The following is a 27,974-nucleotide window of genomic DNA, read 5'->3' as shown; positions in this document are numbered from 1 at the left end:
TAACATGAAATCCAAATTTAGGAGAAATTTTTGTAGCGAATTCAACCACTAGCCGATGTCTATTTTTTTCTCCTCCCAATAAGCAGAAAAAGGCATAGGATTCTTGCATTATACCGGAGGGTCTGGAAAAACAGAAGACATTCCCATCTTGACAAAGTATTTCTTAAAAATATTTTACTTCCTCAGGTAAGGAACTTACACAAGAAAGGAAAGAAAATGTCTGCATATTTGAGTTAACCTTTTTATTCAGAAAACAAATGAGAGTTAAGACAACTTGTTCAGATATATTAAACATTTCTATTTCTTATCAGTCAATTTCTGCTTTCACCTGCCACTGCTGATTACCCCTTAGTTGAAGCAACAACTTTTGCTTAAATGAAATGCATTGACAGAAGCTGTTTAACTAATGCAAATGAGCAAAGAAGCAAGAAATGATATCTTAAGAAAGCAGAGAACATGGCTGTTATACAGAGAAGAATCCCTGCAAATTTGCTATTTTAATGATCTACACCACAGTCATATTTTCAGCTCACTGGAATATGCACATGCAACCCCCCTGTTTTCCAACAGGGCAAATGTTTTAAATCATTTTTATGAAAATATTTGCATTTACATTGGACTCCAGTGATTACTTGGCTCATACCATGTGAGCATGCAATCAGTTTATTACTGCAGCCATTCTAATACTGTCCTACTGATGACTCATCTGTACAAAGAACAAACACAAACATTTTCCTTGTGAGATGGATTTTTGATAGCTCAGTTCTAGCAGAGTGTTTTAGAAGCCCAGAAGAAAGCAAAACACTGCTCCCCCTGGAAAAAGCCTTTCAGTCACAAGCAGCTTGGAACATGCAGACTCTACAGACTGCTATGGACTTCTGCTGCTATATTTAGTATCTCCTACTGTTTTAGCTGTTCCTTTTTTCTACATCATAACAATCACACCCTTTATAGAAAATCCAAGACATTTTTTGCCTTTTAATAGAGTTTAAATACTTAGTGAAACTACCGTGCAGCAGCTCTGCAAACAGAGCTTGTCAAAACATTTCTGTACATTTAACACTGACCTGCTAAATCCAGAAACAGAGATGGCTCCCCTGTTTCCAGTCCAAGATAAATTCAGCCACTGGATGAGCGTGCAGCGAGACTGTAGGTACTCCAGGGATGTGTCATTAATCCTTGCCCAGTAAGGTTGTAAACTGAGATGAATGTACTGTAGAGGGTCACAGCAATGTTGATACAGTAGCTTACAAGTTTGTGCTAGTCTACACAGGTCTGGTACTGTAAGGTGACTCAAAATCAACTGGATGAGCTATATTAAAAACAGGAAAAAAAAGTCACTGATGGTCATATAGCACTTAAAACATTAAGGGAAAACTGCAAAGGAATAAGAAAATGCGTTCTAACTTCAAGGAAAGTAAAACCTTTTACTTAAAAGTAACTTCTCAAATAAATTGATTAACTATTAAATAGAGCTGCATTGCCTTCTCAGTTTGACAACACGCTAAACAAGAAAGGAAAAGCAGATCAGCATATGAAAGTGGCAGGAAGCTTTCAAATCAAAAGTTTCTTTACCCATGCTAATTTAAACAGTGATATATATGTAAGCACTATGTTTATATATTTCCTTTCACTAAGTCTGCTCTTTCATTGAACAGAACACAGAACTGGCATCCTCCTTTTTCTCTGTATTTGGTTTTTAAGATGGGAGATATTTGCAAAGTACATGGAAAAACTATACCACGTCCCGGTTTCTCCACACCCCAAACCAATTTCAGATTTATTCCTCTTCTCCCTGCTTTAAAAAACAGTGTTTTGTTTTCTATCTTATATCCTCTCCTTTGGACTATGCAGCTGAGTAAAAAAATTAAACATAATCAGATCTCCATTTACCATCTCTTCCTTGTTGTAATACTTTGAGAGCATTTTTGTTCTACACCAGAGTCAAATCTGAAAGGCAAAACTCCTTTTTAACTGTATCAGTTGAATCATCTCAGCTTCAGAATAATCACCAGCCCTTCTGACTAGCATCACTGTAACAGTTTTTGTAATAACTTACGTCACACTCAAAAACTAAGAAATATCCCTCCTCTCCTCTCACACTCTGTTTTCCTTTCCAAGGAATGATCAACACGCACACAGACATAAATACTCTCTTTAGGAAATAAAAACGCCCAACAAAATAAAGAGATCTCCTTTATCTTAGGAACTGAGAGAAAATGCACTTGAAAAATGAAATCTAAAAATTAATGTTTACTTTAACAGAGCTGTCTCTAGCAGATGTAAATACCTGCACTAAGTTATATAACTTAAATTGACTGTTTTCAAGCAGAGTGGGAAACAGTAACTCACTGAAATGAATCAGTGTAAATTACAAAAACTACAACTCACAAATCAACTCCAACAGAAGAGAATTCTGTGGTCCTTTCAGAATACCAACATGTTTAATTTTTATGTCTTAGAAGGATTCAGAAGACAAATCCACCAAAAATCAGAATAAAATCTGTGACGTAAAATGAAAATGTTTGGCTCTCACAAAAAGCTCCAGATTGTACTTCCTTTGCATCACTTTATTATGCAGCTACTTTCCACCTCCCCTCCTTCCCCCTTCATTTTTGGAAAAACAAAACAATTCAACTTCCTGCAAAATGGAAAATGTTACTTCCTACTCAGCTCCAGATTTAGTACTTAGATTTCCAACAAGATCTACATATCTTAAAACATTTTAGTTTAACTCCAATGCAAAAACACAGTGTTTGATGTACTCCACTTTCTTTCATACTTGGTTTCAAGCCTTTCATCTTCTCTTCTTGCTTGTCCTTTCCCCTAGAAACAGCCGAGCTTTTTGGCTCTGCAGGTGTCTGGAACTCAGATTGATGCAGAGGACCAGCAAAGACTTTTCAATGTAAAAGCACCTATATATATATATATATATATATATATACACACATATGTGCATATATATAAAATGTATATATGCATATATAATAACTGCAGTTATAATCAGCAAAGTTTGCGCCCAATTGACATTTAGGAACCTGTTGACATTTTGAAACCTAATATATCCAAAATAACTAGGAGCTAAAGACATAATCCCACGTTAATATCTTGATTTTTGCAAACTTTCAGCTAATCCACACTATGTAAGTCAGCTAAATATCTATTTTATTAATGCCTTTTCCCTCAGATTTTTCTCCCATGATTTCTAGAGCTGAAAAGTCAGCAGAGGCTGTAAAATTAGCAGAATTTATGTCAACAATTAATGTGACATAATATTTGATAAAAGCAAAGCAATAAAAATTTCGTTCAATGAGAAAAAAGTTATTTTGTAACTTCTGAGAAATACAGAGAACGGGGAATGAAATTATAAATGACTTAACAATGTCCATTTACACTAACTGATGACTTCAATGAGTATTTTGTAACACACAGGATGTCTCTCCACACCTGCGATGAAAATTGCCCACATCTCAATCGAAAAAATCTGGTTTTATTTTCTACTGAAATTGCACTACTTCATAATATATAGAATGAAAACATATAATGAAATGTCACTCCTATGATATTATGTCAAAGCCAGCTTTTTCCTGGCTTTTGATTAAACAAAAATAACAGATTCAAAACATACAGGCTAATAACCATTAATCACCATTAGCCTGGAGTCTGGTGTCTGTCAGGAACACACTTTTTGTGTCTGTGTACCCTAGCATAAAGCACAATTTGATATCATAATGAGTATGTGACATGATGTGCTGTACTGTGCTACGCTGTGTTCGTGGTGATTCCAAGAATGCTACAGAAATGAGTATCTGCTTTGAAAGCTAATTTCATAATGCAGTTTCTCACAAACAACAGTTTTTACTGTGATTTTATGAAAAATTGTAACAATCATTATTATTTCACACTTTCTTATAAATCAATCAGTAAAAACAAAGTTTATTAGAAAAACATGGAAAGAAAACAAAATATAATTTATACAACACCGATTGCCTTTTTAGGCTTTGATAGACTAAGAGTACAAGAATACTTCCTCTCCCATTTCCAGGGAAAACATGGCACATGCCAGCTTTAAACCAGGCATATTTTTTGAACTACCAAATAAAACATATAACATCTTAAAAAAAAAAAATAAAAAGCTTCTCACCCACTACAAAGTTTGCCTACAAGCCCACACAGAATTTCCACTCCCCAGTACAGGGGGCAAAACTTTACCAATGGTGTAGTTTCTAATAATACTTACTGAACCAGAAGTTTCTCTGGCTTTTTAAGGTTTTTTTATTGAAAAACAGCAAGCAACAACCATTTGCACTTATGAAATACTTTCTGTGGCTAGAGCACAATAACGCACAACTTGGTTTTGTCAGAAAATAATGTCTGGATGCTGGTGAAACCTACAATACTCATACTTTCTACCAATTTCCTTTTTCAGTTCTTCCACATAAAGGTGAAATGGTTTTCCAATAAAAAAAAATACACTGGCCTATGCAAACCACTCATTCAGAAACAGACAAATGAATAACTTGCAATTTTTTGATTCTTGCAGCTGGAGCTGCTATAGCTTAGAATCCATTTAATTAGAACTGATATTAAAACATGCTCAGGTAAAGGACAAAGGATATGTGCACAAAGAGACAAAAAGAGCAGACAAGAAGAAGATGGTATTCTAGGGCTTTTGACATTTCTCAGCACACTTTAAGAAAACACACATCCCTGGTTCCACAACAGTACGACTTGCACCTGCTAGCAAACCCACACACATTTAATAATGCATGTGGACACCAGCAGATACAAACAGTTCATAAAGCTTGTAGGCAGTTTTTGGAAAAATCAGATTCAAGGAATGACAAATATGTCATTTATATCTTTCTATACAAAAATTTTTACAAAAAATATATTTTTGACTGACTGGAGCATGCAGAGTCTTCTGACTCTCCTCTCTGGAGAAAAATAAGCTGGGCTTTTAGTAGCCAGCACATCTTGGTGAGTCTCAAACTGTACAGCATGGATGCTGTGGAAGGTATTCTTCAGCTTTCCCAAAAGCTTTGAATTTGGTCATGTCTTCAGGCCTCAAGTATGCCTGCAAAGCCAACTAAGACTAAGGCCTTACTGCTTCCACTTTACAAGCAGCACAAGATGGTCAATGGACTGGGAAGGAAGACAAGGACATGAAGTCTCTTCTCTAAAATCCTTCCTCAATTTTAAGGTAGTTCTGGAGATGAGATCATAGATAGTGCAAGTCCTTCACAGCTAATAAGTGCTGGTTAATGCCATCCAAGGTTAGGGAAGGAAAATTCTCTCACAAAGATCATCCAAAAATTTACAGCTTCTTCTAAGGAAGACTGCAGCAAACCATTCCTAATGTGGTTTTGAGGAACAACATATCTACGAAAGGATAGTCTATGGAAGTTTCAGAAATTCTACAAAGGCAAAAAAAAAAAAGGGCTGGAGGAACTGCTGCCTACTTAGCAAAACCCACTCAGCTTGTATATTTTGTGAATTACAGAGTATGACAAAGCTTCAAACAGCTCAAATAAGGAACAGGCATGCTTATGAAAACTTAGGACAGTTACACATTGACAATCAAGATAAACCTACAGAAAAGGTACAATTTTTCATGCAATGCACCAATCAAAACTGGAAGGAGTCAGCAATTGCCTTACTTCATCCACAGTTTGAACATTTCCCCTAAAAAGCTGACATTTGTCAGTCTTAAATAGAGCATGCAGAGAACTGCTTCCATATCCATCATGATAAAAAACTGTCACACCACCAAGTACAACATTTTTGTTGTTCCGATGCCCAACCCTTCCAGCTGGACTAGAAAGTAGGAAACTGGGATTTCTGCTATCACAAAACCAGTACAGAAATAGTTTTTTATAGTTTTCTGACAAATATTCCACTCATATTTTCAGTTTCTTTAAACCAAGGCAGAAGAAAAAAAGATGTTCTTGGTATTGACAGACCATATAAATTTATTCATGAAACCAAACATGTTAAAAAATGGATAAAAAAAGGAAGCTGGTAGACAAAAAGGAGAGCAAAAAAACAAAGTACATGGAGACAGAAGTTCATAGGAGTAACAAGACTACACAAATACTTTCCAAATTAAAATTTTAATACGTGTAATCAACCATTTGTGGTTTGATTCAATGATCTTGGAGATCTTTTGCAACCTTCATGATTTTATGATCATGTGAGTAAGAAAAGAGATTGATTAATCTCTCTGATATTCTACTATATTACAAATCAATTTATCCAGCCTTTTCAAACAAGAAAAATTCCTATATTTAAATGAATTTTTATCTACAATTAATTTCCTTAAATTACTAAAACCAACACGTTTTCAAACTTTCAAACATTTATGCAAAGTACTTTCTTTACTTCAGTACCACCGTGCAAGCATCAACAGTAAAATATATTTAACACCAAGTGTACTCTGGGGAAAACGAACAAACAACCACTAGAGCTAACTCATGGTAAAATTAGTTTCCTTATTTATTATTCCACTGCATCAATAACAAGAAGAACCTCAAACCAAACTCATGAGGTTTGGTTTCAAGAAAAGTTTCAAGAGAAGACAGTAAGAGCTGTTACATTCTCCTCCTTTCTCTTTCCTCTTTACAAGCACAGCAAACTTCTGCAGGCTACTAGGGCACATGGTCACCCAATCAGAGACTTCTTGTGTCAAACTGGGGTACTTAGAGTCAAAAGATGTGCTAAGACTGAAATATTATTTGATTAGAGCAGGCATTTCTGCAAGCACCCTTCAATCCATGGCAGCACACCTAACCTTCCCTCTCAAAAGCAAGTCTGGTTCAAGCCACGAGCACTCTGAGCATCTACTGAGTTACCACACTGAATGAACACTTGCTCCTCTGCCAGACTGCAGCACACTGAAGAGCAGGAATAATCTTGTCTCTGTCCAAGTCTAAAGGTCTGACCAGCAAGTAAAGGCTCCTTTCCATGGCCAACAGATTATTTCAGGAGAGGTGAAGATAATTGTTTCATCTCTCAATTCTTACTCCAATCAGGGTACCAGTCTTCATAAACAGCAGCACCCCGCTGAGAATTGCCTGGCCTGCACATGGTATTCAGCAATCATACTCCACAATTTCATTATACTGGAAATTAGAAGAAAGAAAATACTCATCTACAGATTCTCAGCACATTTGCAACCATTGTGCTGCCAGGGGAGCTGAAAGGAGTTTATTCACAACTGTTTTCTGAGCTAATGACAGAATAAAAGTAACAAGCATAAAAAGAAGACAGTGTGCAGAAGTCCAGCTGTAACATATTTTATCTGCACCACAATTCAAAACTTAGCTGGATGGAAAAAGCTCATTTAATAATAATATAAAAATATTATGGCACTTTCATGAACAAAGCTCCGTGAGCTTTGTAAGAGAGAAAACAGGAAAACAAACTTTTAGACTATTGCAAACTCTTTCCACTTCCAGATATTGACTGAATCTTTTAATATCTCTTCTGTGTATTTTCCTTTTCAAGCATGAGGACTAAAAACCTACCAGAAAACTGCTAAAAAGCTTACAAGTTCAAGAGCTGGAAATTCAAGGCAAGAGTATCTGGTGTAAAAACTGTGTGTGAATGCAAAGATCCTTCAGAAGTAAGAGTGCAGTAACTATGCGAATACCTAACATGCACCCATGGAAGCAGACAGACTTACAGAATTCAGGCATATCTGTACAGGCAGGAAGGAAATCATAAGGAATGCAAGGAACTGAGAAAAAACAACAATCCTGACCAATACTCTGTAAAGCACCTTTGCACCCTTAACAATCATGACAATGAATGTAAACATGCTTTTCTCTTCTTACCTCATAAGGCAGTTTATCAAAATATCCATTAGTTGGCCATTCCCTGAGGGTAACAATGCTGAACTGTTTATTAAGGGCATCCATTCCACAGGCAAATTTTTCTTCATCCTCATCTTCATCTATATCATTCATATCAATCATTGAAGTCTTAAGTGAAAGCACAGGCCTCTCTTTCACACCATGTAGTACTACTGCATCCAATTCAGTGTAATAGTCCAGAAGAGAGCTGTTCACTTCCAGCCGGATCAAGTTTGTGGGAAAGTTTATCTGTTTGATACAAGGTGTGAACTGCCGAGCCTGAGGACCATTCACCTTTGTAGGTGCCTCAGACCAAAGTATTTCCCATCTGTAAAAAAAAAAAAAAGACAACACACATACAGCACAGGAATTAAAATCAAAGTTACTAAAGCAATTCCTGAGCACAGTAAGAGGGCAACATCATCTGTCAGAAGTAGTTAACAGGCAAGAAAAATGGCTGAAAAGATGATTTATGATACTTATGTTTTCCCTAGATTTGATAAATATACTATGGATGAATTTAACTCCTGTTAAACTCACACTAATTCATATTTTCTCTACTGAATAACAAAACAAGCTGTAGACTCATAGTCACTTGTGTTAGTGTTATCTGTGCCCAAGTTTTTCTAGCAACTCACAGGTAAGGTAACTGAAACAAATGGATTGCTGATGTCTTCACCATGATGGCGTGTTAGTGTAAGTACACAAGGAACAGTTTTGCCACATAACCCAAAGAGAGTCATCTGATCTCTTACTTCCCACAAAACAAAAGAAAAAAACCCCACCACTCAGACTCTCTAATATCAAGCCTGTCCAAATTACAGTATTAAAAATTACTAAAAAATAATTGAATTTTACTTTATCTGCCTAGGCAAGCAAAATATTCCTTTTAGAAGTAATTCAGTGACAAATTAGCAGAGAAAGTAGAAACTTCAAGTCATTTTTAAAGGGTCCTTTGCAAAAGACGTCAGAATTTCCAAACTGCTGAACTGAAGTGAAAAGCCTTTCTCCTCTTTGGTTCAGTGACAGACAGAAGTTCAAGGCATGCACAGAACTACCATACATACATCCTTACTTTCACACACGGACCCCAGATCTCCTCCACCAAATGACAGAAATCTGCTGCCAACTGAGTAACCTGGAGGAACCAAGTCCTACATTCCTCAGACTTTCAGCACTCCCAAACGTGCCTACAGGCCTGAAAACAGAAATATGCCCTTTTATATCTGCATAGGTCCTCACTTAGTGACTGGAAATCCTTCAGCCACTTATGTCCATGTTTCTCCTCCCTGAAGTCTAGTTAATTCCTAAAGAAGAAAGCCTCCAGCTGCTACTACTGCTACTCCCTTTGACAACATGCTTACCTCAATACTTATCCAGGCACTTCAACATGCACACCCCATCTATTTCTGATCAGCCTATCCCAGCTTCAAGGATTTCTCTCAGACGTCTTGTCCTGAATCTCAGAAGCACTCTACCTGCTCACCAGTACCTCAGCATCTTGGCTTTCCCTACCAGACACCCACTACTTTGAACTTACAACAGAAACAAATGCTTTAACTTTTTCCATCATAACACAAAGCTAAACAAATGCAGGGATTTTCATTAAAACACTGCACACAGCATAAGTAAGTTTTATAGAAGTTTGATATTGCCTAGTAGGAAAATCAAGAAAAATAATCCATATTGGCCACAACTTCCATTTCACAATGAACATTTTCCTATCCTACATCATGCTGCTCTCCAAGTACCTTATAGCAGAATGGGAGACTTGCAGAACTCATGTCCAAAGGAAAGAAAAACAAAAACTAAAACATCATGAACTAAAAACAAACATTCAAGAGTAGTGAGCATATGACACATCGAAGTACTAACATAGGAGAGTGGACGGTTCTACCCTAAAATAACAGTTTTCATAAGAGAGACACAGTATTAAGAAAAGATTTCATTAATTTGCAAAATGAATGTCTACTCATGGCAAAGTAACAGCTGTAGTTCCGCTGTCACATCCTCTCACATAGGTCGATTCTCTAAGCAAATACTTAGTGCTGGCAAGACACATGACCTTCCTTGAACACATCCAGATCACCATCTGACATTTTGCTTAGACACTTCCATGTACCCACTCAAAGTATCCTTAGGGAAACTCAAAGGCTATTTTTTCACTTATCTAACACACATTGGACCATCAACTTTTAGCAGAATGGGTCTGTTATTGACTTCGCCTTTTGGACCCTGGAGAGAGGATCATCTAGCAGCAGAAGAGCTCTGGAAAAAAATAATGTATCTCATCAGATTGCAGCGCAACAACCAGCTCCAGCAGGCAGTAGTCATTTTCCAGCCTTTGGAATAAACTAGAGAAAATGGAAGACATGTAGCATGATTTCACAATCTTGTGAAACTCCACGCTGCATACCAAATGCTGATGAACAACAAAACCAGTGACAATTTTCCACTGTCCCTGCCATACTGTTTACTTCTCATCAACAGCCCACCAATCTAACTTCAAAGGAGATAGGTCTTGGTTTATCTGGAAAAACTCAACCCATCAGATTGATTTGATTATGTTGTCTGCCTTGGTGGCACCACAAACAAGAGCAGGCAACAGCAATTGCTCTGAGTCAGGACTGGCAAATCCTTCCCACGCTCTTACCCCATTAATACAAGTGGAAGTGATCTCTTCCTCCAGGATCACCCCTGTGACACTTAAAGAGGCTGCAGGTAATCAGAACAGGAGTAAAAAATTCACAGAGGGATCAAAAAAAGTCTAAATTTCCAAGAGGCTTCAGAAAGAATTTTATTATTCTGTTCTGGAACGTTCTTTTGTTATGGTAATCCACCTGAAAATCTTTCATAAGAAAGGCATTTTTACAGTCAGTCCTGGTTTGAGGATATGTAACAAAATCAGTTTCCCTAGGAAGGCTGCCTGCATCTGTTTCAAGCTTACAATGTTCAGTAAGCTATTTAACCCAAAACAAAGAAACTGAATCCCAATAAATACCTTTAAAGAAGTCAAAGGATTTCTGCCTGCCCCACACCCCAAGTTAATTAAGTTGCTCTCAAAAAATCAAGTACAATCAAATGAATTCAGGTAGTACATTGTTTGTCCTCCAGTCTTGCAGATATGTAGTAAAGCTGATCAAAGACGTCGAACTGAGAATGCTTTGATAAGAAGGTTTCATCAGCTATGCACTAGAAAGCTCAGTCCTTCCAGCAAGGAGTGCCAGGCAAAGCCTGAATAAGAGTCAGCAACACCTGTATTCTTTTCTCTAGTAATTGAAGAAAAGGAGGACATTAAGCAAGTTTCTCCATTCAGCCATCGACTCAGTTTTCCCATTAAATTTCTCTCTGTGCCATGAAGACAGACAAGAACTCAATTTTCTCTGATGCTAAAGACTCCATACACCTATGTGGTAAAAAAAAACCAAAAAAAAACCAAAAAAATTCCCATCCCTCTTCCTCCACCATGAAGAAAAATACAGTCTGGTAATTTCTAGGCTGAGAATCATACTTGGAAGGTCTGTGTCAAATGACAGCACATATTAAAAGCTTGCCTAATTTTTTGTTGACCTAATGTTGGTTGGAAAGGTTTTTAATGCTTAAGATGATTCCTGAGCAGACCTGGTTACTTCGGAAGAAATATATGTAATAAGAGAGAGTCTTTGAAAAAGGGGTTACTAGGGAAAGCAATCAGATTTCTCTCCAGCAATACAAGATTAAACTTTGCTTGCAATTGCCGAAGTTTCTTGTATTGTCAAATCAAGATAGGTGTAGAAAGTAAAAAAAGCACTACAAGCAATCCAATAAATGCCTTGCCTCAAGAAACTAATAGCTGAGTTAAAACCCAATAGAAGGGAGAGCTCCAGACAGACCAACAAGGAGAACAAAGAATCTCAGAGAATATTTCACCTTTGATGAAAATGCAACTTGTGCAACAATTACAATCACATGCTGCTCTTAGCCAAGCAACTGCACAGCAGAAATCTGTAGATCACCTAGGAGAAAACATGCCAGGGATGCTTCAGCACACTAGTTCAAACCAACCTGGAAAGTGTACCTCTAACCTCAGCTGTGAGCTCATAAACACAAAAGGCAGGGAAGACTGGGAAGATCATGAGCACAATTTAAGCATCATTCAGATTAAGCTGATAAGCAGAGTTCAAAGCAGTATAATTATTACGAGAAAATATGAAGCAAATTTTCATTTCCACCAAGAGTTCAATTCTGAAATACCAGAGACAGCAGACAGGATTCCAAAAATGCCCAGAACATGTAAAACAGCAAAAGGTACTTCAAGTAACTGCTCTGTCTACATGAGGTTTTTAGGAGCTTCTCAAAAATGGCTGTATTCCACAAACCCAGAATTCATTTTTCTATGACAGGCACTGAAACAAGAAAAAGCTTTTCGCCTGAAGATGTCAAAACAAGTTTTAAGTAAGGATGCAAATGTCTACAACTTGTGTGTTACACATAGGTGAGATACAGGCCCGAAGGTTCCTTCTCACACTCTAATGTGTTGATGGTATCAGCAGTGTTTTGGGTGTTTTCATCCGAGATTCTCAGGGAATAAAAGGTAGAGTGAAAGAACCATCTGAATGCCACTCTCTACAAGTAAGAACTCATGATATTTTTCATTCAGTACACTGCCTTTCTAGTTTCACTCCCTTTTTTAAGGGTGAGGGAGGGGGAGAGAGAGGTTCCATAAAACATTTTGATCCCGTCCAGGCTGCCTAAATACACCAAATTTCCCATTGGAAAGAGAGAGAGCCTTTTATTTTGTCCATCTTAATTAGCCTGCTCCTGTGGTTTGTAGCAGCTTCTGTCTCTACAGGCTTTAAGACCATCAGAAACAGAAAGAAACTTTGCATACAGCAAATACAAGCTTGGAAATACTGAGCCATGCTCAATTTTCTAGCAAAATTCTAAACGACATGAAATTAAACAAATTAAATAAACAACAGGCAGAGTGGAAGTGGTCACAGACAAATGATCATGGTACCTCATCCATGAGAAAAAGCCTAATAAGTGTCACACCTTATCTGTAACAAACAAGAAAAAAATAATCACAAGATAATCTCTAATTACTGAAGAAGCAAACACTGCAATGCAGGAAGGACATATGCTATGAAATATCATCCCAAGTACAGCCACAGATTCCAGACCTGTTAGGAATCTCTGATTTTGAGCTTTTATAAAAGCACATGAATATACAGTATCACTATAACATATATATGACATAAAAACAACAGTCAAATAAAATTTTAAAAGAGCACAACAGGAGAATAGGAACCAATTTTTTGTTTCATATTACAAACTTAAAAACCTAAGTTATTTTTATAAAAGGAAAAAGTTCTTAAACAATTATTTTTCACTTTCCCATTTAAAAGAATAACAACAACTAACTATTGAGAATATCAAAATGCATCAAAGGGCTAACACTGAAGAAGCCACTAGGGAATCATCTAGAGTAAGCCTTCTGGGTAAAAAAAGGAGGGAAAAAACCCAATTTTTCTCATCACAGAGCTAGCTATAACTTACCCATCAATCTAATACACTATGAAAAACAGAAACTCTCTTGGCTGGGTTCAGCTCATGCTACATTTGTCCCCACCACATGTGTGTAGAGCTCTGCTTCTTCTACTGGCTGAAGCTCGGTGACAATTCAGCACTGTCACAAAACCCTACAAACACAGAATGTGCACTACAGTACAAAGTCCCAGGGCTACACTAGTAAAATAATCATAACATGACAATCAAAAATAGGGATTGATTTCTTCACCACATAAAAACTGAGACTTTATGTTACAACATTTCCCAAATCTCAGACTATTAATCTTTTCTTGGGTTTTCTGCACTCAGGTATTTTGTGTAACGAATCTGTACATGGAATGTTAGTATAGTTTAAGGAATTACCTACACTTCTCACCAGCCAAGGTATGAGAGGCACAAATGAAAAGCACAAAAGGTTTCCATGTGTTAGAACAGCAGTTCCTCTGACATTTATGATTTTTAAAAATTGTTTTATGTAGAGAAAAGTGATGTAATGGCTTTTGTGTTTAAAGCAACAAAAGATATGAGAAGACAGAGAATCCTCCAGTTGCTGGATGCCAGTTAAACCATAATGAAAAAAAACTTCAAACTATCATGTTCTAAGCATGAGGATTACTTAGAAACAATTACAAACCCTCTGAGAAGTAAATGTTTATTCCCATGCCATGAAGATCGGACCCCACCTCTAAAGACACTGAATAAAGCTCACCTGAGACAGCACCATACAAAGCTGCAATAGCAGTACTCAGTGCACCAGAAACAAAGAGACATGACCAAAGAGAATTTTCTGAACATCTGCATGAGCTGCTCTTTCATGCAACTGAAGCATAAAGTAATACATTGACCAAGTGTGTGGGTGTTAGCCATTTCTTAACAAAAAGATGTAAAATTCCCTTGAGCAATAACTATAATACACTAGCTCCTCATAAAGAGACTTGTAGCCTAGAAGTTTTTGTATAGCAAAGTTTTGACTGCACTCACAGTTTGGCCTTCTTTGTATATCAAGTAGGAGCTGGTGAAAGAGAACTTTCCTAATGACCTTCCCTTTCTACACTGGTGCTCAGAAACATGTACAGCATCAGCTGATAAAACAAAGCAGCACCGAAAAGTTTCATTGGTAATACACCAAGTATCAAAAACAAAGTATCAAAATAGTCAGAAGAGGAAAACGAGGTTCTAAGTGCCTTTTGAGTAAGTAGGTCATGGCCTTTTTTAACTGAAGAATATTGTATGGCAGTGCTACAAGACCAAAACATCAGTTAAACAAGGAATCACCTGAGATTACAGCAGCATTCCATCTTCAAAAAAAGAATTCTTAGCTGATATCTCACAGAATTTTTGGAAGTAAAAACAAGAGACCAAGAACAGAAGTAGAAAAGAGACAGCACTCTTGCAACTCTTCAGATTCCTCTCATAAAGATGAGCAAATGAACAGAGAAAAAAATATTGTGTCCCTCATGTGGAAAAAGGGTTCCTTTATCTTCCCTTCAAGACACCACACATAAGACATTTGCCTCCTTCAGAAGAAAAGAGACAAACCAAATGTGCAGCTCCAAAGAGACAAGTCCTGCTGAGGAAAGATAAGCAAACAGAAAAAAAGGGTCTCTCTAACACTTCTCCAGCATCAAGACTAACAAGTATTGAAGAGGCAGACTACTCCTTTCCAAGGGTCTCTCTAACACTTCTTCAGCATCAAGACTAACAAGTATTGAAGAGGCAGACTACCTTTTTCCAACCAGAAATGTTAACCTATGCAGGACAGCGGCCATTCTTGCCTACAAATTAAAAAGTAAGATCCTACAGAAACTTCATCTTTTATTATAAAGAAGGGCATCTGAGCTGTCACTCTGACCACACCTCAAGAGAAGTCATAAATCCCATACCCAAACCCAAAAGTTTTATATTAGTATTTTTACTTCCATCTCCCTTTAGCTCTCTGTACAATTTTCTATTTCCATTTTTTTGTGTACCTAATTAAACAGGTCCTCCAGTTAACTATTTCTGAGCTTTCCTCCAATCTGTGCTTCACCATAAAGAAATAAAATCTACATTACAAAATAAAAAAGTAAAATGGAAGGTCACAGAGTAATTGTCCAGAAGTCATTTCACATTAGCTTCTGAATTTGAAGCTAATTCAAAGCTTCAGCCTTCACCCCATACCATTCTGTAAATAAGTTCTGTATTACAGTGCCAAAAGCACTCATACTTCTAGAGTTAGGTGGCTTGTTATTATTATTTTGACCTACTGCTGTTCCTTGAATTCAGATGTTTACTTTAGAGCTATACAACATATCATATTCTCATTAGATCTGTAAAACTGCAACTGCAGTTAACCACAGCAGATGACAGAATCACACAAAATATATTAACTGGAAATTTTGAATATAAACCATGACATCTGATTTTCCAAGGGTTTTTGAATGAACATCAATGGCCCAGTATTAGAAAGCAAGAGATAATAAGTTAGACCTAAAAAAAACCTTTTTAGTGGCACCTGTAAAAGAGAACTCAGTAAAAAATCACCCTACATCCACATCAATACTGCTTATACCACCAAAGTGTGTATTTCATAGCAATATAGTATTTGTTGGCAAACTAATCTTTACAGAACACATTTTGTTAAGTATTTCTTCTATCAGCTCTCCCTTCCTTTATATCTTTGGTATCATTTAATCTCTTTTGATATGGGATACTTCAATTGCATATACTGACAGCTTTTCCCAATGTTATCCGCACTACATGGTTTGACCTGTTCACTTTCTCCTTCCATTCCTATTTCCTCACCTCCTCACCAAGAGCTTCTCACACAGTGTTTTTGTTTACTATCTTGCCATTCCCCAGGTTACCAGCTCCTGATCCTGCAAATGGAATTTCATCAAGAATTCCTAATATAAGGAAAACCAACAGGATGAAATCTGCTTTCAGATGAAGTGAGTGTAAAAACAAGTTCAGCTCACCCCCTTTGACCAGACCAAAAATAAAGATGAGACAAACAGCATCACCTTTTGTCTGACTGCTCTGTGCTTCTGGTTTCAGCTTCATTTCCATATGAATAGTTACAGTGCCTAATTGTACTATACATTCAACCTAAAGTATGCAGAGAAGAAAGAGTCCACGGCTACTTGAAGCAGGATGATACAGCAGCCATGAATCCTCAACCTCTTTTACACAATTTCCTCTTCCTACTGAAGGAAGAGCTCAGACCTACCATTTCAAAAGTAGTGTCTTATACAGACATAGTAATTACTGCCCATAAAAATTCCAACACCAAAACTATCATTAAACAAATTAAAGTTGATATTAGGAGATGCATTAATTCCTTTAAAAGTCTACATCTCTGAAGTTGCAATCAAAATGAGATACCACAGTTTTAAAAACATGAAGAAATAAAGAAAATTTTAGTCAGATACAAAACTGATACATATTGGGAAGTAAAGTTCACTAAAGAGCCCTATTTGTAACATATAACATCTTACAGGAAAGCGTAAAGAAGAAAAAAATTACCTTACTTCAGCTGGTGGATTTTGTGAGTAAGGATTTGCAGAGCATGCCAAAATCCTGACTACAGCTCCAGGATGATAGGTTTCCAGAATGTGCACTGCAGTGGGATAAACTGGTTCCTCAAAAGCAAGTTCCACATAGTCCTGGCTACAGAAGGTGGATGGTGTCCTCTTGAAAGGCAGCCGAGCACTCGGGCAGCGATCCCACCACGTGCCGTAAGTTCGAAAGACAGCAGTTTGGGTAAAGTCACCAGAACTAGGATACACGTTGGGAAACCCTGCTAAATTCCACATGGTATAGGACATGCTGTTCTCACTGCCGTAGTGAGAGCTGAAATCCAACACTTCTTTGGCATACTGAACTATTTCAACGTTGATAGGTAAGGCTCGGGTGTTCGATTCAATAGCCCTCCGACTGTTCATTTCTCCTCTCGTCGCTGTCCTAGCTCGGCGCCGAAGGCACATGTAGTAAAACATGCTCAGAACTGTTAACATGGGAAACACTGGTGGCATCTAGATAGGACTTAGGAAGATGCAAAAAGTCAGGAGTCCTTTATAAGCTGCATTAACTGCCTGTGGTGTTTTGGAAAGGAGCTGATAAAACAGAATGAATAAACACAGTGAGCAGATACAGGATTCTTAGAAAGCAAATTGTGCTGTTTTGAATATTGTCTTAAACAAAGTGCTGCTACTAAAATATTAATAAATTATTCTATTTTATTGTAAGACAATTGTTTAGTTGGAAGCTACTAAGTGTGGCTTCCCATTTACTTTTTACCTTACTTCACATTTCTTTTTTGTTTAAAAAAAGACAAGACTATGAAGAAACATTAGCCAAAACCAGCCGTCAAGCAACAAAAAAAAAAAAAAAAAAACTAATGGTCAAAATAAGCAATATCTTTAGAGATTTATTACAAGAAAAAAAATTACAGTGACTCAGGGAAATTAATTCAAGTATGAAATGAAATTTGGCCCACGCTGTAAACAACTGTGAAAGCATATCTAAAGATACACTTCCCATTGTGAAGACACAGCTTCTTAAAACCAAAGTTAAAACTAATGGTTTTACTTTCTTTCAAAAAGTGTAAATGGTTTTAAGAGTAAAAAGAATGAGCTTTTAAGCTGTTAATCTACATTTGACACACTGCTTTCTCTATCAGAGTGCTAATCTGAAACAGTCACAAAAATACTGCCTTTACCATTTGAAGTTGTCCATGACAGCACACACCAACAACAGAAGGGTCATCAGCCTCCTGAAGGATGCTCAGAATTCACTAACAACATCATCTTCCTTTAAACCAGGCAACAAATGAGGTCTTCAAAAGAGTCCTGGCATCAGAAGCAGAAGTCCCCATAGAAAGCATTTTAATTCTGACGAGAGAAAATATTTTCATTAAAGTAGCAATTCAGTTAAACACAAAATGTACTAGATCTGCATACTTAAAAAACCCAACACAAAATATACTATTAATTAAGAATACCAATGTGTTTTACACAGCCTACACCAACACAGGTAAAACAATCAAAAAAGCAGGTTTAGCAATTAGAAAAAGCTAAATTAAAGGGAAGCTACTTAACTAAAGTTTTCTGTTTACAACAGTGAAGAAACATTTATAGCTGAATGTTCTCTACAGGACACAGGAGGGCTGTATCATATTCCCTACTAATAAAGATCCTCTTACATATGCTTGTCCCATATTGAGCAGCTGCTCCATACCTGCGTGATGCAAACTGTGAGTTTTACCAACACACAAGGAAATGTGCAGTGTATTCTCCGATTTCCGCTGGCACTACACAACACACGGGATATGAATTCACACTCACCACAAACTGCTTCTCACAAACTGGCCTTCTCATTAACTTCTCCATCAGCTTTACTAAGAGAGAATAACAAGTAATGCCTGTAACCCGTTAGAGGCCAAACGGGGATGACTAAGCATGGCTCAAAATAGAATAAATGTTTCTTCAACAGCCCGTGCTGGAGTTGCTGCTTAGTTTACCATAGGATGCACACTGTGGTAATCTCTGAACCAACAGATGTGAGTGACCCTTCTATTGCAGAAGTAACAACGAACACATTGCTTCACACTGCCAGGCAGGCAAACCACGTATTTAACGTTTGCAGTGGGTAAAAGTGAGACCCTACTATAGCGTTTTTGGAAGCATAAGTTTAAAGTAGGGTAAATTATTAAACAAATGGAAACTTTTTGAAGTCTCTACACAGATCCACAGTGTATGTTTGCTTGTTCCCACACTCACAAACACACAGAGATGTACAAACAGCTCTCTTTGGCATGAACGTTTCCAGCATGAAGGGACTTGTGGTAACAGATAAGGAGAGGCTGCACTATTTGCCCATTTTACTCATGACAGAAAGAAAGTTTACTAATGAAGTGCTCAATTCTCACTTTCTTGCTTCTGCTATTATTGGTCTTTTGTTTAGTTTCACATGTTGATGTAGCTGCCAAGGACATGAATTACTCCTGATACTCAGTGCAGAAGGGAATGCATAAAACAATATGCCAGATTTACTTCAAGCTCCCCTGAAATGCCAAGAACCAATAATGTCACATTTCCCACAAACAACCTAAGCCACCTTTCAGAAAAGACACTGGGGGAAAAAAAAAGGTAGCACAACCCTGAACCTCTCCTCCTTAAAAGAAAAAAAAAATAGAAACAACTCCAAACTGAAAATAGCTATTTCATTTTTTCAGAGTAGAGATGTTTTGATGTAAGATGTAAGTAAATATTACAAATACATTCTCCTTCTGGATTTTTCCCCTCTTAAAAAGAAAGATCTATTTAAAGAATATGCCAACAGACATTAAACTTCAACAAATGCTCTGCTATCAAGCCCGGGAATCATGGCCAGATCAGCATACACATCACCTTCAAACTCAAAATTTTACTGATTAAGATGATTTGAAGGCTGCTCCACAGAAAATACGGCTTTACAGATCTCAATTTTAAGACTCATTCAGCTGTGGTACTTGTAAGATCAGTGGGAATCACTTATCTCACATAAGCAACCTACACAACTTGACATCTGCACTACAAACTGCAGGCTTCCTCTGGCCACAGCCTGCAGCTCTTGTGGCACTGCTGTAAAACCCAGCTGTGCTCCTTATCTTAGCTTGTCCAAGAGCAGCAAAACCACCCAACAGTTCAGAGCTGTACGTCAGCTAGCTGGCCAGTTTAAGCCAGGTCTAAGAGAGGAAATAACCTCAACCATGCTGCAGATCTTCCATTAGCAGTAATGTTAATTTGGGTCATTCTCCCTCTAGCAAATTTATAATTTCGTAAAACCTGTAAAAATTTGAAATCCTTGATACTGACACAATTTTGGCTGGCATTGGTCAACAGGGTCAAAAGTAATTAAGTAGGAACAGAAAGCTTTCATGTAAACTTATTAGTCTAAACAACAGAAGTGGAGGCAAATTAGTTTTAAAGAGTTAAAAACAATATCAGATATAGTAGCTTATAATAAGTAAGACAAAACTACTATAAAAAAAGTATTAAATAACCATTAGGACTACAATACAAATAGGAATTCTTCTGGCATTTTAAAAGAAGCAATAGGAATTGTGTGGAGTTAAAAAGACAAATGAAAAATTGCTTCAGAGGTTAAAGGATAATAAGCTAGTGAAAGAATTACATTAAATACAGATCAGTGGGGCCAGATGATACAAAAAGATTTTTCCAGGAACTACCAGAAGTCAAGCTGATTTCTAATTAACAGGATTTAACTTTGCAAAAAAAGATAAAAATGCAGACACGGGTCTATGCAAAGCATCAAGATAAACAGCTCGGGAGCTCATGTACATGCAAAGTTTATGTTGAAAAGTCCCCCTTTTCTCAAACTGCTTAATTATTTTAAAGAGATCCACTTAGACCCATGCAATTATGCCTTCTGATCTCTGGCTGGGTCTTTGGCCTGTTGTATATGATTAATTTTTTTTTGTACAGGCACAATTATGCTAAACTAAAGCCTAATAAAGGTTTCTTATAAGTGTCTTTTTATCCTCCTCCCAAGCAGCAGCCTTCTACATCTTTTGTGTCTTCTATATATATATATATTTTTTTTTTTTTCCTGTCAATATCATTAAATAGACTGAAATAGTGCTATGAAATACCAGAACCAGTTTTCAGTCTGTTCTTCTCCCCAGACCATCTTGTGTGAGTGCTGGCTTGAGGGGGGAGCAAGACTGCACAGGCCCCAGATCAGATGAGTTCAGAGGACTACCAAAATGTTACCTCTACTTTTACAAGACAGGACTCCAAAAACCACTTTGGACTAGACCTGGAATAAAACTTTTTTAAGAGATATTTTCTTTCAAAATACATTACAATATCTCCTACCCAGGCTATTATTTAATTTATACCTATTTTAATTATATGGGCAAACTCCCTTTTTCTAACCCTTCTTTTCTGCATGCTATACATACAGAAAGGCTTCTAAGACTGTAATTCACTGCTGCCTTCTTCCAAGCACAGAAAACCTTGACAAAGTAAAGCATCATACAGTTTCTGTACAGATTTCATGGGACAAGGCACTAATTAATTTAAAGCATTCACACGCACTAGATCTCTTCAGTCTATTTTGCCTCTTTTTATAGGGAGTTTTTGTATATAAATTCATTTTCCGTCTTTGAGGGAACCCATCCAATTAATGATTACTGTACTTGAAAAAAACAGCATGAAGCCGAGTCAGGGCAGGTTAAGTCTGGGTATGAGGAAAATGTTTTTCACCCAGAGGATGGCTGGGCACTGGAACAGGCTCTCCAGAGAAGTGGTGACAACACCAGTCCTGAGTTCAAGAAGCATTTGGACAATGCTCTCAGGTACACGGTGTGATTGCTGGAGTGTCCTGTGCAGGGCCAGAAGTTGAACTCAATGATCCTGAGGGGTCCCTTCCAACTCAGGATATGCTATGATTCTACCTATTCATTTTGGTTAGTTTGGCAAATGCAACTCCTCAATAACCACAATTTTATCCCATACAAGCAGAAACAGGACAGAGTAATTCACCAACCAGACTGCTGAGGAAAAGGTGGGAAGTACACAGAAAAATACTTGAGATTTCAAAGGGCTGTGAAATGAAGGATGCCTGTGAAAACATAACAAGTAACAGATACTAGATTTAGAGGAAAAAAAAAAAAGAAATATGGCACATTTCATCCCTGAGCCATCCCTGGAAAAGCACATGATAGGGAAGAGTTTGTACTATTTCAAGAGAAGCAAATGTTGTACATGCAAGTCATGCATACAACAGGTTTGATTTTTAAAGCCAGTGAAGTAATAATTCCTGTTTACACCAGCTTTGCTAATCTCACATTTGGGAGCAGTGAGCAGTTTTCCTTCACTTGACTATAAAAAAACCAGCAACATCGACAAATTACAAATTACAAAGAATGTATAAATGACAAAAACAAGGGCTTGTATGATCTCTAAAGAAAGATTAATGCAATTTGTGTGTCTTAGATAAAAGACAGTAAATGGGAAATCTCTTAATTATCTTTATACACTAATGCACAGAGGGAATACTGGATGCTTACATTACAGTCTAAAACAGAGTACTTTTACCACAGGTTAGCATCTCTTGCTGTTAATTACCTAGATTATACCAACATCTACACTGAACTTGTTGAAACTAGAAGCTATTATTAATTAAAAATTAATAAGCTATTACAGTATACTTTAAACTCAGGCCCCATTTGCTGTGTTTCTTCCCATAATATATTCTGGCACTAAAACGAGCCACTTCACACAGACTTCTACTGTTAGAAAAAAAAAATAAATTGCAATATATGGCAATTTTATCTATCTAAAATCTTATGTTGCTTTCATGAGCAACAAAACAGGCAAAATCCAAGAATTTCAGATTACTTCACTGACTGCATTCCTGCTAGGACCAGACTCGTGGTGTGGTTTAGCACTGAGATACAACGGAGACAAAAGTTCCTTTGGCACCTATTACACACTCAAAGTGGCCACCCTGCCTTGTGGAGGTGGCTTTCTCAAATAACAGAAATTGTTTTTCAACATGAGTAAATCATCAGGTAGCCCTTTCTATTAACAGCCTGAAGTTACCAGCATTATGCCACTTCATTCTGACCAACCACCCTTCCAGCTATGGTGAAACTCTCCCCATCATGTAAAAAAAAAAAAAATTAAAAAAAAAAAACCATTCCCCACACTACTTTTAAAAAGAAATTTGTGTGCATTTGTCTTTTCACTTTTCTCTTGAGATATCATACTGCCTCTCCATGTAGGCATACTCTGTGTAGCATTTACTTGCTGGTCACTGCACAGATCACAGCTATTAGGCCATGGAGTTGTTACCTCCCACTGTCACAGAACTAATAAATCAATTGGGTTGGAAAAGGCTTCCGAGATCATCAAGTTCAACCTATGACCTAAAAGCACCATGTCACCTAGACCATTGCACTAAGTGCCATGTTTACTTAAACACCTCCAAGGACAGCGACTCCATCACCTCCCTGGGCAGCCCGTTCCAGTGTCTAGCCACCCTTTCTGTGAAGAAATTCTTCCTCATGGCCAACCTAAATCTTCCCTGGCACAGCTTAAGACTGCGTTCTCTCGTCCTAACCATGTCCGTTCACATCCAATTGATGTCCATTTGTCAGCCTGCACTGGTAGCAAATAACAACCCACAAGAAGTGAAGCATCCCAAAGTACACACCTAAAAAATAAAATAAAACAGTATCGCTAGTTCAGCTCCTATCCTGCCTTCTGTCGTGTTGTGATCGGGCAGCTGCCTGAAACCGTGTAAGCGTGGAACACAGCGGCGACCGAGCAGCGGCGGAGGACCCGCAGGTGAGAGGAGCACAACCCGTGCCCAGCGCTGCCCGCTTTGTCTGGTGCTAGCACTGTTCCTCCCCTCCTCCCTGCTCCATGCCATCCCTACCCCTTCCCACTCCTCCGCTGCCCGCGCTCTCTACTGGCAGGGGCAGCTCCCGTCCCCAGGGGAGCACTTCCCTGCCCCGGGGCGCAGCCGAGGCCTAGGGACAGCGGCGGGCAGATACGGGCGGCACTGCCCGGTGCCGCCGCTGCCTTCCGCGTCCCCTCCCCGACAGGGAACCGGGGGAAGCGGCGCGGCGGGGGCGGGGCCGCTGGCTGCGCCTGCCCGAGCCCCGGCGTGGGGCGGGCCCGCGCGCGTCCGGCGGGTTTGCTGTGGGATGGGAGAATCCTGGAATTAGGAGGGTTGGAAGGGCCCTTAAAGATTATCTAACTTCAATCCCACTGCCATGGGTGGGGACCCCTAGCTCCAGACCAGGTTGCTCAAAGCTCCATCCAACCTGGCCTTGAACAATGCCTGGGATGGGGCATCCACAGATTATCTGGACAACCTGTTCCAGTGTCTCACCGTCCTCACAGTTAAGAATTTCTTCCTGATGTCTAACATAAAGTTCCCCTCTTTCAGTTTGTACCCATTACTCCTTGTCCCATCACAACAAGGACAGATGCAGCATCTGTGCAGCTTCCCTGTTGGCCCCTTCACACATTGGAAGATTGCCATGAGGTCTCCACGAAACCATCTCTTCTCCAGATCGAACAGCCCCAACTTGCTCAGCATTCGTAGGGGAGATGCTCCAGTCTGGACTTGCTTCAAAACTTTCATGTCCTCTTTACGCTGAGCACACCATAATTGTACACAGTACTACGGATGGGATCTCACCAGAGCAGAGGGGGAAAATCACCTCCCTAACGCTGCTGGCCACACTGCTTTTGATGCAGCCCAGGACTCCGTTGGTTTTCTGGGCTATGAGTGCACACTGCCGTCTCGTGTTGAGTTTTTCATCAGCCATCACACCTAAGTCTTTCTCTGCAGCGTGGCTCTCGGTCACTTCTCCGGCCAACATGTAGGTATGTCCAGGATTGCCAAAATCCATGTGAAAACCTTGCACTTTGCTTTGTTGAACTTTATAAGATTCACGCTGGCCCACCTCTCAAGTGTGTCAGGGTCCCTCTGGAGGGCATCCCTTCCCTCCAGGGTGTTGAATTATTGCGGTGTTGTGGTTTGTGACTCAGGCCCACTCTGCTTTGTGTTTTGTTACTTCTGCAGATATGAAGGCCATGGTGAGGTGGGTGCCATGAGCCCACCACTCAAGATGAGCCCTGGCTTGGTTTCTCACAGAGCTTTTCACCAGGCAGTGTGTCTTCCCTAGCCCCAGGCCAGTCGGGTTATGCTTTGAATGTCATGTTTAAGTTCCTAGCATGTCATAAGGGCAGCCCTGTTTTTAATTTATCTTAGTGAGTACTTACTGCAGCACACTGTGGTGCCTCTTGGGTTGCTACCTGGCCTATTGCAAAGGAAGTGTCATATAATTTAATTTGGTACGAGTGCTTTCTCTCCCAACCACCCCTTCCAGTCATATCTTCTGCAATAATCACTGAAATTGCTGTTACTCCATCTGGTCTCCTCAGGTCTCCAGCAAGGCTCCATGTTAGTTGGTACCTGGGATCGTTCAGATGCAGTAGAAAGTAGAGTTGCTGACTTTTACTAGGTGGTCAAATATAATTCTAAAAATCCAGAAAATATGCAAATAGTTGCTATGTAAGGTGCTTTTTATATAATGCTTTAATATAAATTCTATGCATTTATAATAAATTTCAAATATAGAAATCTATAAGTTTAATATAGAATGCATTTTGGTTGCTAACTGCAGTGGCAGACAAGTCACCTCACAACCCTGATTTCCACAAGGGACATGCCAGGATGACCAGCTTCTAGGTGATTCATACACCTGCACACACCTGTGTGCACACATGCAGAAATGCACATATACACACATTTTATATGCCTCAGACACCACTGTACTATTTTGAAATAACAATTCAAGCCCCCAGTTTAAGGCACTGCTTCCATGGAAGAGGAAGCTAGATTCTTCAGGTTTCAGTGACAGCAATGTAGAGTGCCCTTTGGCATCATTTGTCCTCACCTCAATCCTACAATTGGATGCAAGCTACAAGAGTATTTATGAAGGTGCTTTCAATAACCACCTTCACAGGGAGTGTCCAACTCAAAGTTTGAATCTTTAATAATAAATAACATTGGAAACAAGACTATGAATAAGTTTGGTGAGTCAGAAAATAGGTTAGGCATGAAAATAAGTTTTTGTAATTTATTTTGTTTATGTTATTGCTTTCATTTTAGGTTTTGTACCTCTCATGCTATCCTCCCTTTTCAAATTAAGTGAAGAAAGAGAGAATACTTGGAACGCACAATTTATCTAACCCATTTAATTGGTTAATTTAACAAATTATCTAATTCCTTCTATTAGCTGTCAATCACCTAAGAAGAAGAATGCAAAAGTTTCTATTTCTGTCTATTGTCAGCTATAAAGAGAACGCAAGCAATAGACATCTGTAGAGAGGTCTGTGTTTGGCCAAATTGTTCCTATCCTTTGTTTGTTTTAATGTTGTTGGAGGTTGAATTCTGTATCTGTGCAAAAGCTAGATGGATATGAAAAGTTTTTCTCTCAGTCCACTCATCTGCCAGCTCACAGAGGCTGAACAGACTGCTCTTAAATTTAGCATTATCAAAGTTCTGTGTTTGGTCTGGTCTGCTGGGCTTATTGTATAAATCATGGGGAGACATGGATACCTCCCGGTGATCCAACATCTCCCCTTTGCTCCTATGATAGGTGCCTAAGGGACACGGAAGTTGTCCCTGTTTGGAGGTACATCTCTCTTCACTTCACATAGACCATCCTCAAGCTTTCAGACAGAAAATAAGGATGTGGTATGTGTGGACACACCCTTAACAAGCCAGAGAAATTACAAAACCAACTCCATCATTATTCACAGAGGCTGCCCAATGGCATGTAGCATTTTAAAACTGCAGAAGTATTTACTGAAGGGGATAGAGGGCATTGGGTACAGTGTCCTTTTTGTCTAGGCTGCTGTCTCAAAGTCATGCTATGTGCATTCAAGATGTGCTCCAAATTACTGTCAAATTGTCATTCCACAGCCTTTGCAAAAATCAATTGATGATCTGTTTTTATTCAACAGTTATCCACATCTGGAGCTGACAGATAATTTCTAGTAAGCTATGGCACATGAACATTTTATACATATTTCTATATCCATATCAGCAGTAAAACTAGGTGTAGAATACATCCCAGAAATAGTCCACTGTGTTGAAAGGAAATACATTGGTAAAGCAGTACAGGAAACCTTCTGTTTGTAACATAAGAGTGAGCCTTGGCTTCTCTGTGTTAATCAAACTTTGAAATCACCACATTCATGTCTTAACAGCATTCTGCTTCTTCTTCAGGTTTTTCTCATTATTATAACCAGTGGTGTGTCTTGCTCATGAGGGAAAATCTTAACTGAAGTCAGTAGGAATATTGTTATTTCGAAAATAGGCATAGAGCGTAGAAAGGCCATGTAAGTGGCATGGATAAAAAGTTATGTCTGTGTGTATACCAAAGGCACATAAAGGAGTGATATGACTGGTGACATTTCAATTACTTTTGGCTCCCAAGACAGGTGACTAGGCCTTGAGTCCACAGTCAGGTACTTCAGCTTATCCCAAGGCACCACTGTGATAACCAATTAAAATGTCCAGAGGGAAACTTTCCACAGGAGGAGGTAAAGATCCTGCACAGCAGCTATTGGTCGTTGGAGGTCAAAGGCTCATTTATATTCTGCACTCACAAAAAATGTCCAGATCCACTTTTCCAGGCAGAGCGGTTGTTGGGAACGCATGTGTAGCAGAGGGATTTATAGTGAGAACAAAGAATCTGCTGATGGAGCAGTGAGGCTTACCTGAGCCTTGTGCAAACACTTAGAAGACAACTCCCACTGGAAACAGGGTAACACTTTAGTTAAGTTTGCAAACAAGGGAGGCCTGTGTTGCTATTTCTAACATATTGTTTGAGAAAATGTTTTGTAAGTAAACAATTCATGCAGGAAACTAGCTGACTTTTAAGTCACCAGGTCCTGCTCCCAGCAGGGAACTGATCTGAATTTTGTTATCACTTTGCAAAGCTTTGTATATTAAAGTGTTAAACTGAACCCTAAAAATAATGAAATCATTTTAATC

General features: G+C 38.5%; 1 protein-coding gene across 4 annotated transcripts in view; it reads right to left on the bottom strand.

The window, feature by feature from the left end:
* Positions 1–24,002, bottom strand: part of FBXL4 (F-box and leucine rich repeat protein 4) — a 53,242-nt gene extending 29,240 nt beyond the window's left edge. The window contains exons 1-5 of one of the 4 annotated variants that reach the window (XM_041414825.1): positions 23,607–24,002; positions 18,103–18,274; positions 16,908–17,497; positions 7,836–8,181; positions 1,068–1,312 (exon numbers count right to left, since the gene is read on the bottom strand). In XM_041414825.1, the coding sequence (XP_041270759.1) occupies positions 1,068–1,312; positions 7,836–8,181; positions 16,908–17,416 (1,100 nt within the window). In that variant the 5' untranslated portion in view covers positions 17,417–17,497; positions 18,103–18,274; positions 23,607–24,002. Of the gene's footprint in view, positions 1–1,067; positions 1,313–7,835; positions 8,182–16,907; positions 17,498–18,102; positions 18,275–18,620; positions 20,003–21,036; positions 21,302–23,606 lie in introns of those variants that run through there. The other 3 variants (XM_041414828.1, XM_041414827.1, XM_041414829.1) reach the window with 3 other exon arrangements.
* Between the last annotated feature and the right edge of the window lie 3,972 nt (positions 24,003–27,974).

This window comes from Onychostruthus taczanowskii, unplaced genomic scaffold (assembly GCF_017590055.1).
Source record: "Onychostruthus taczanowskii isolate IOZ18803 unplaced genomic scaffold, ASM1759005v1 scaffold48, whole genome shotgun sequence".
In the NCBI taxonomy this organism is placed as follows: Eukaryota; Metazoa; Chordata; class Aves; order Passeriformes; family Passeridae; genus Onychostruthus; species Onychostruthus taczanowskii.
The sequence above is the reverse complement of the archived record's forward strand: the minus strand, read 5'-3'. Positions and strand labels throughout refer to the sequence as shown.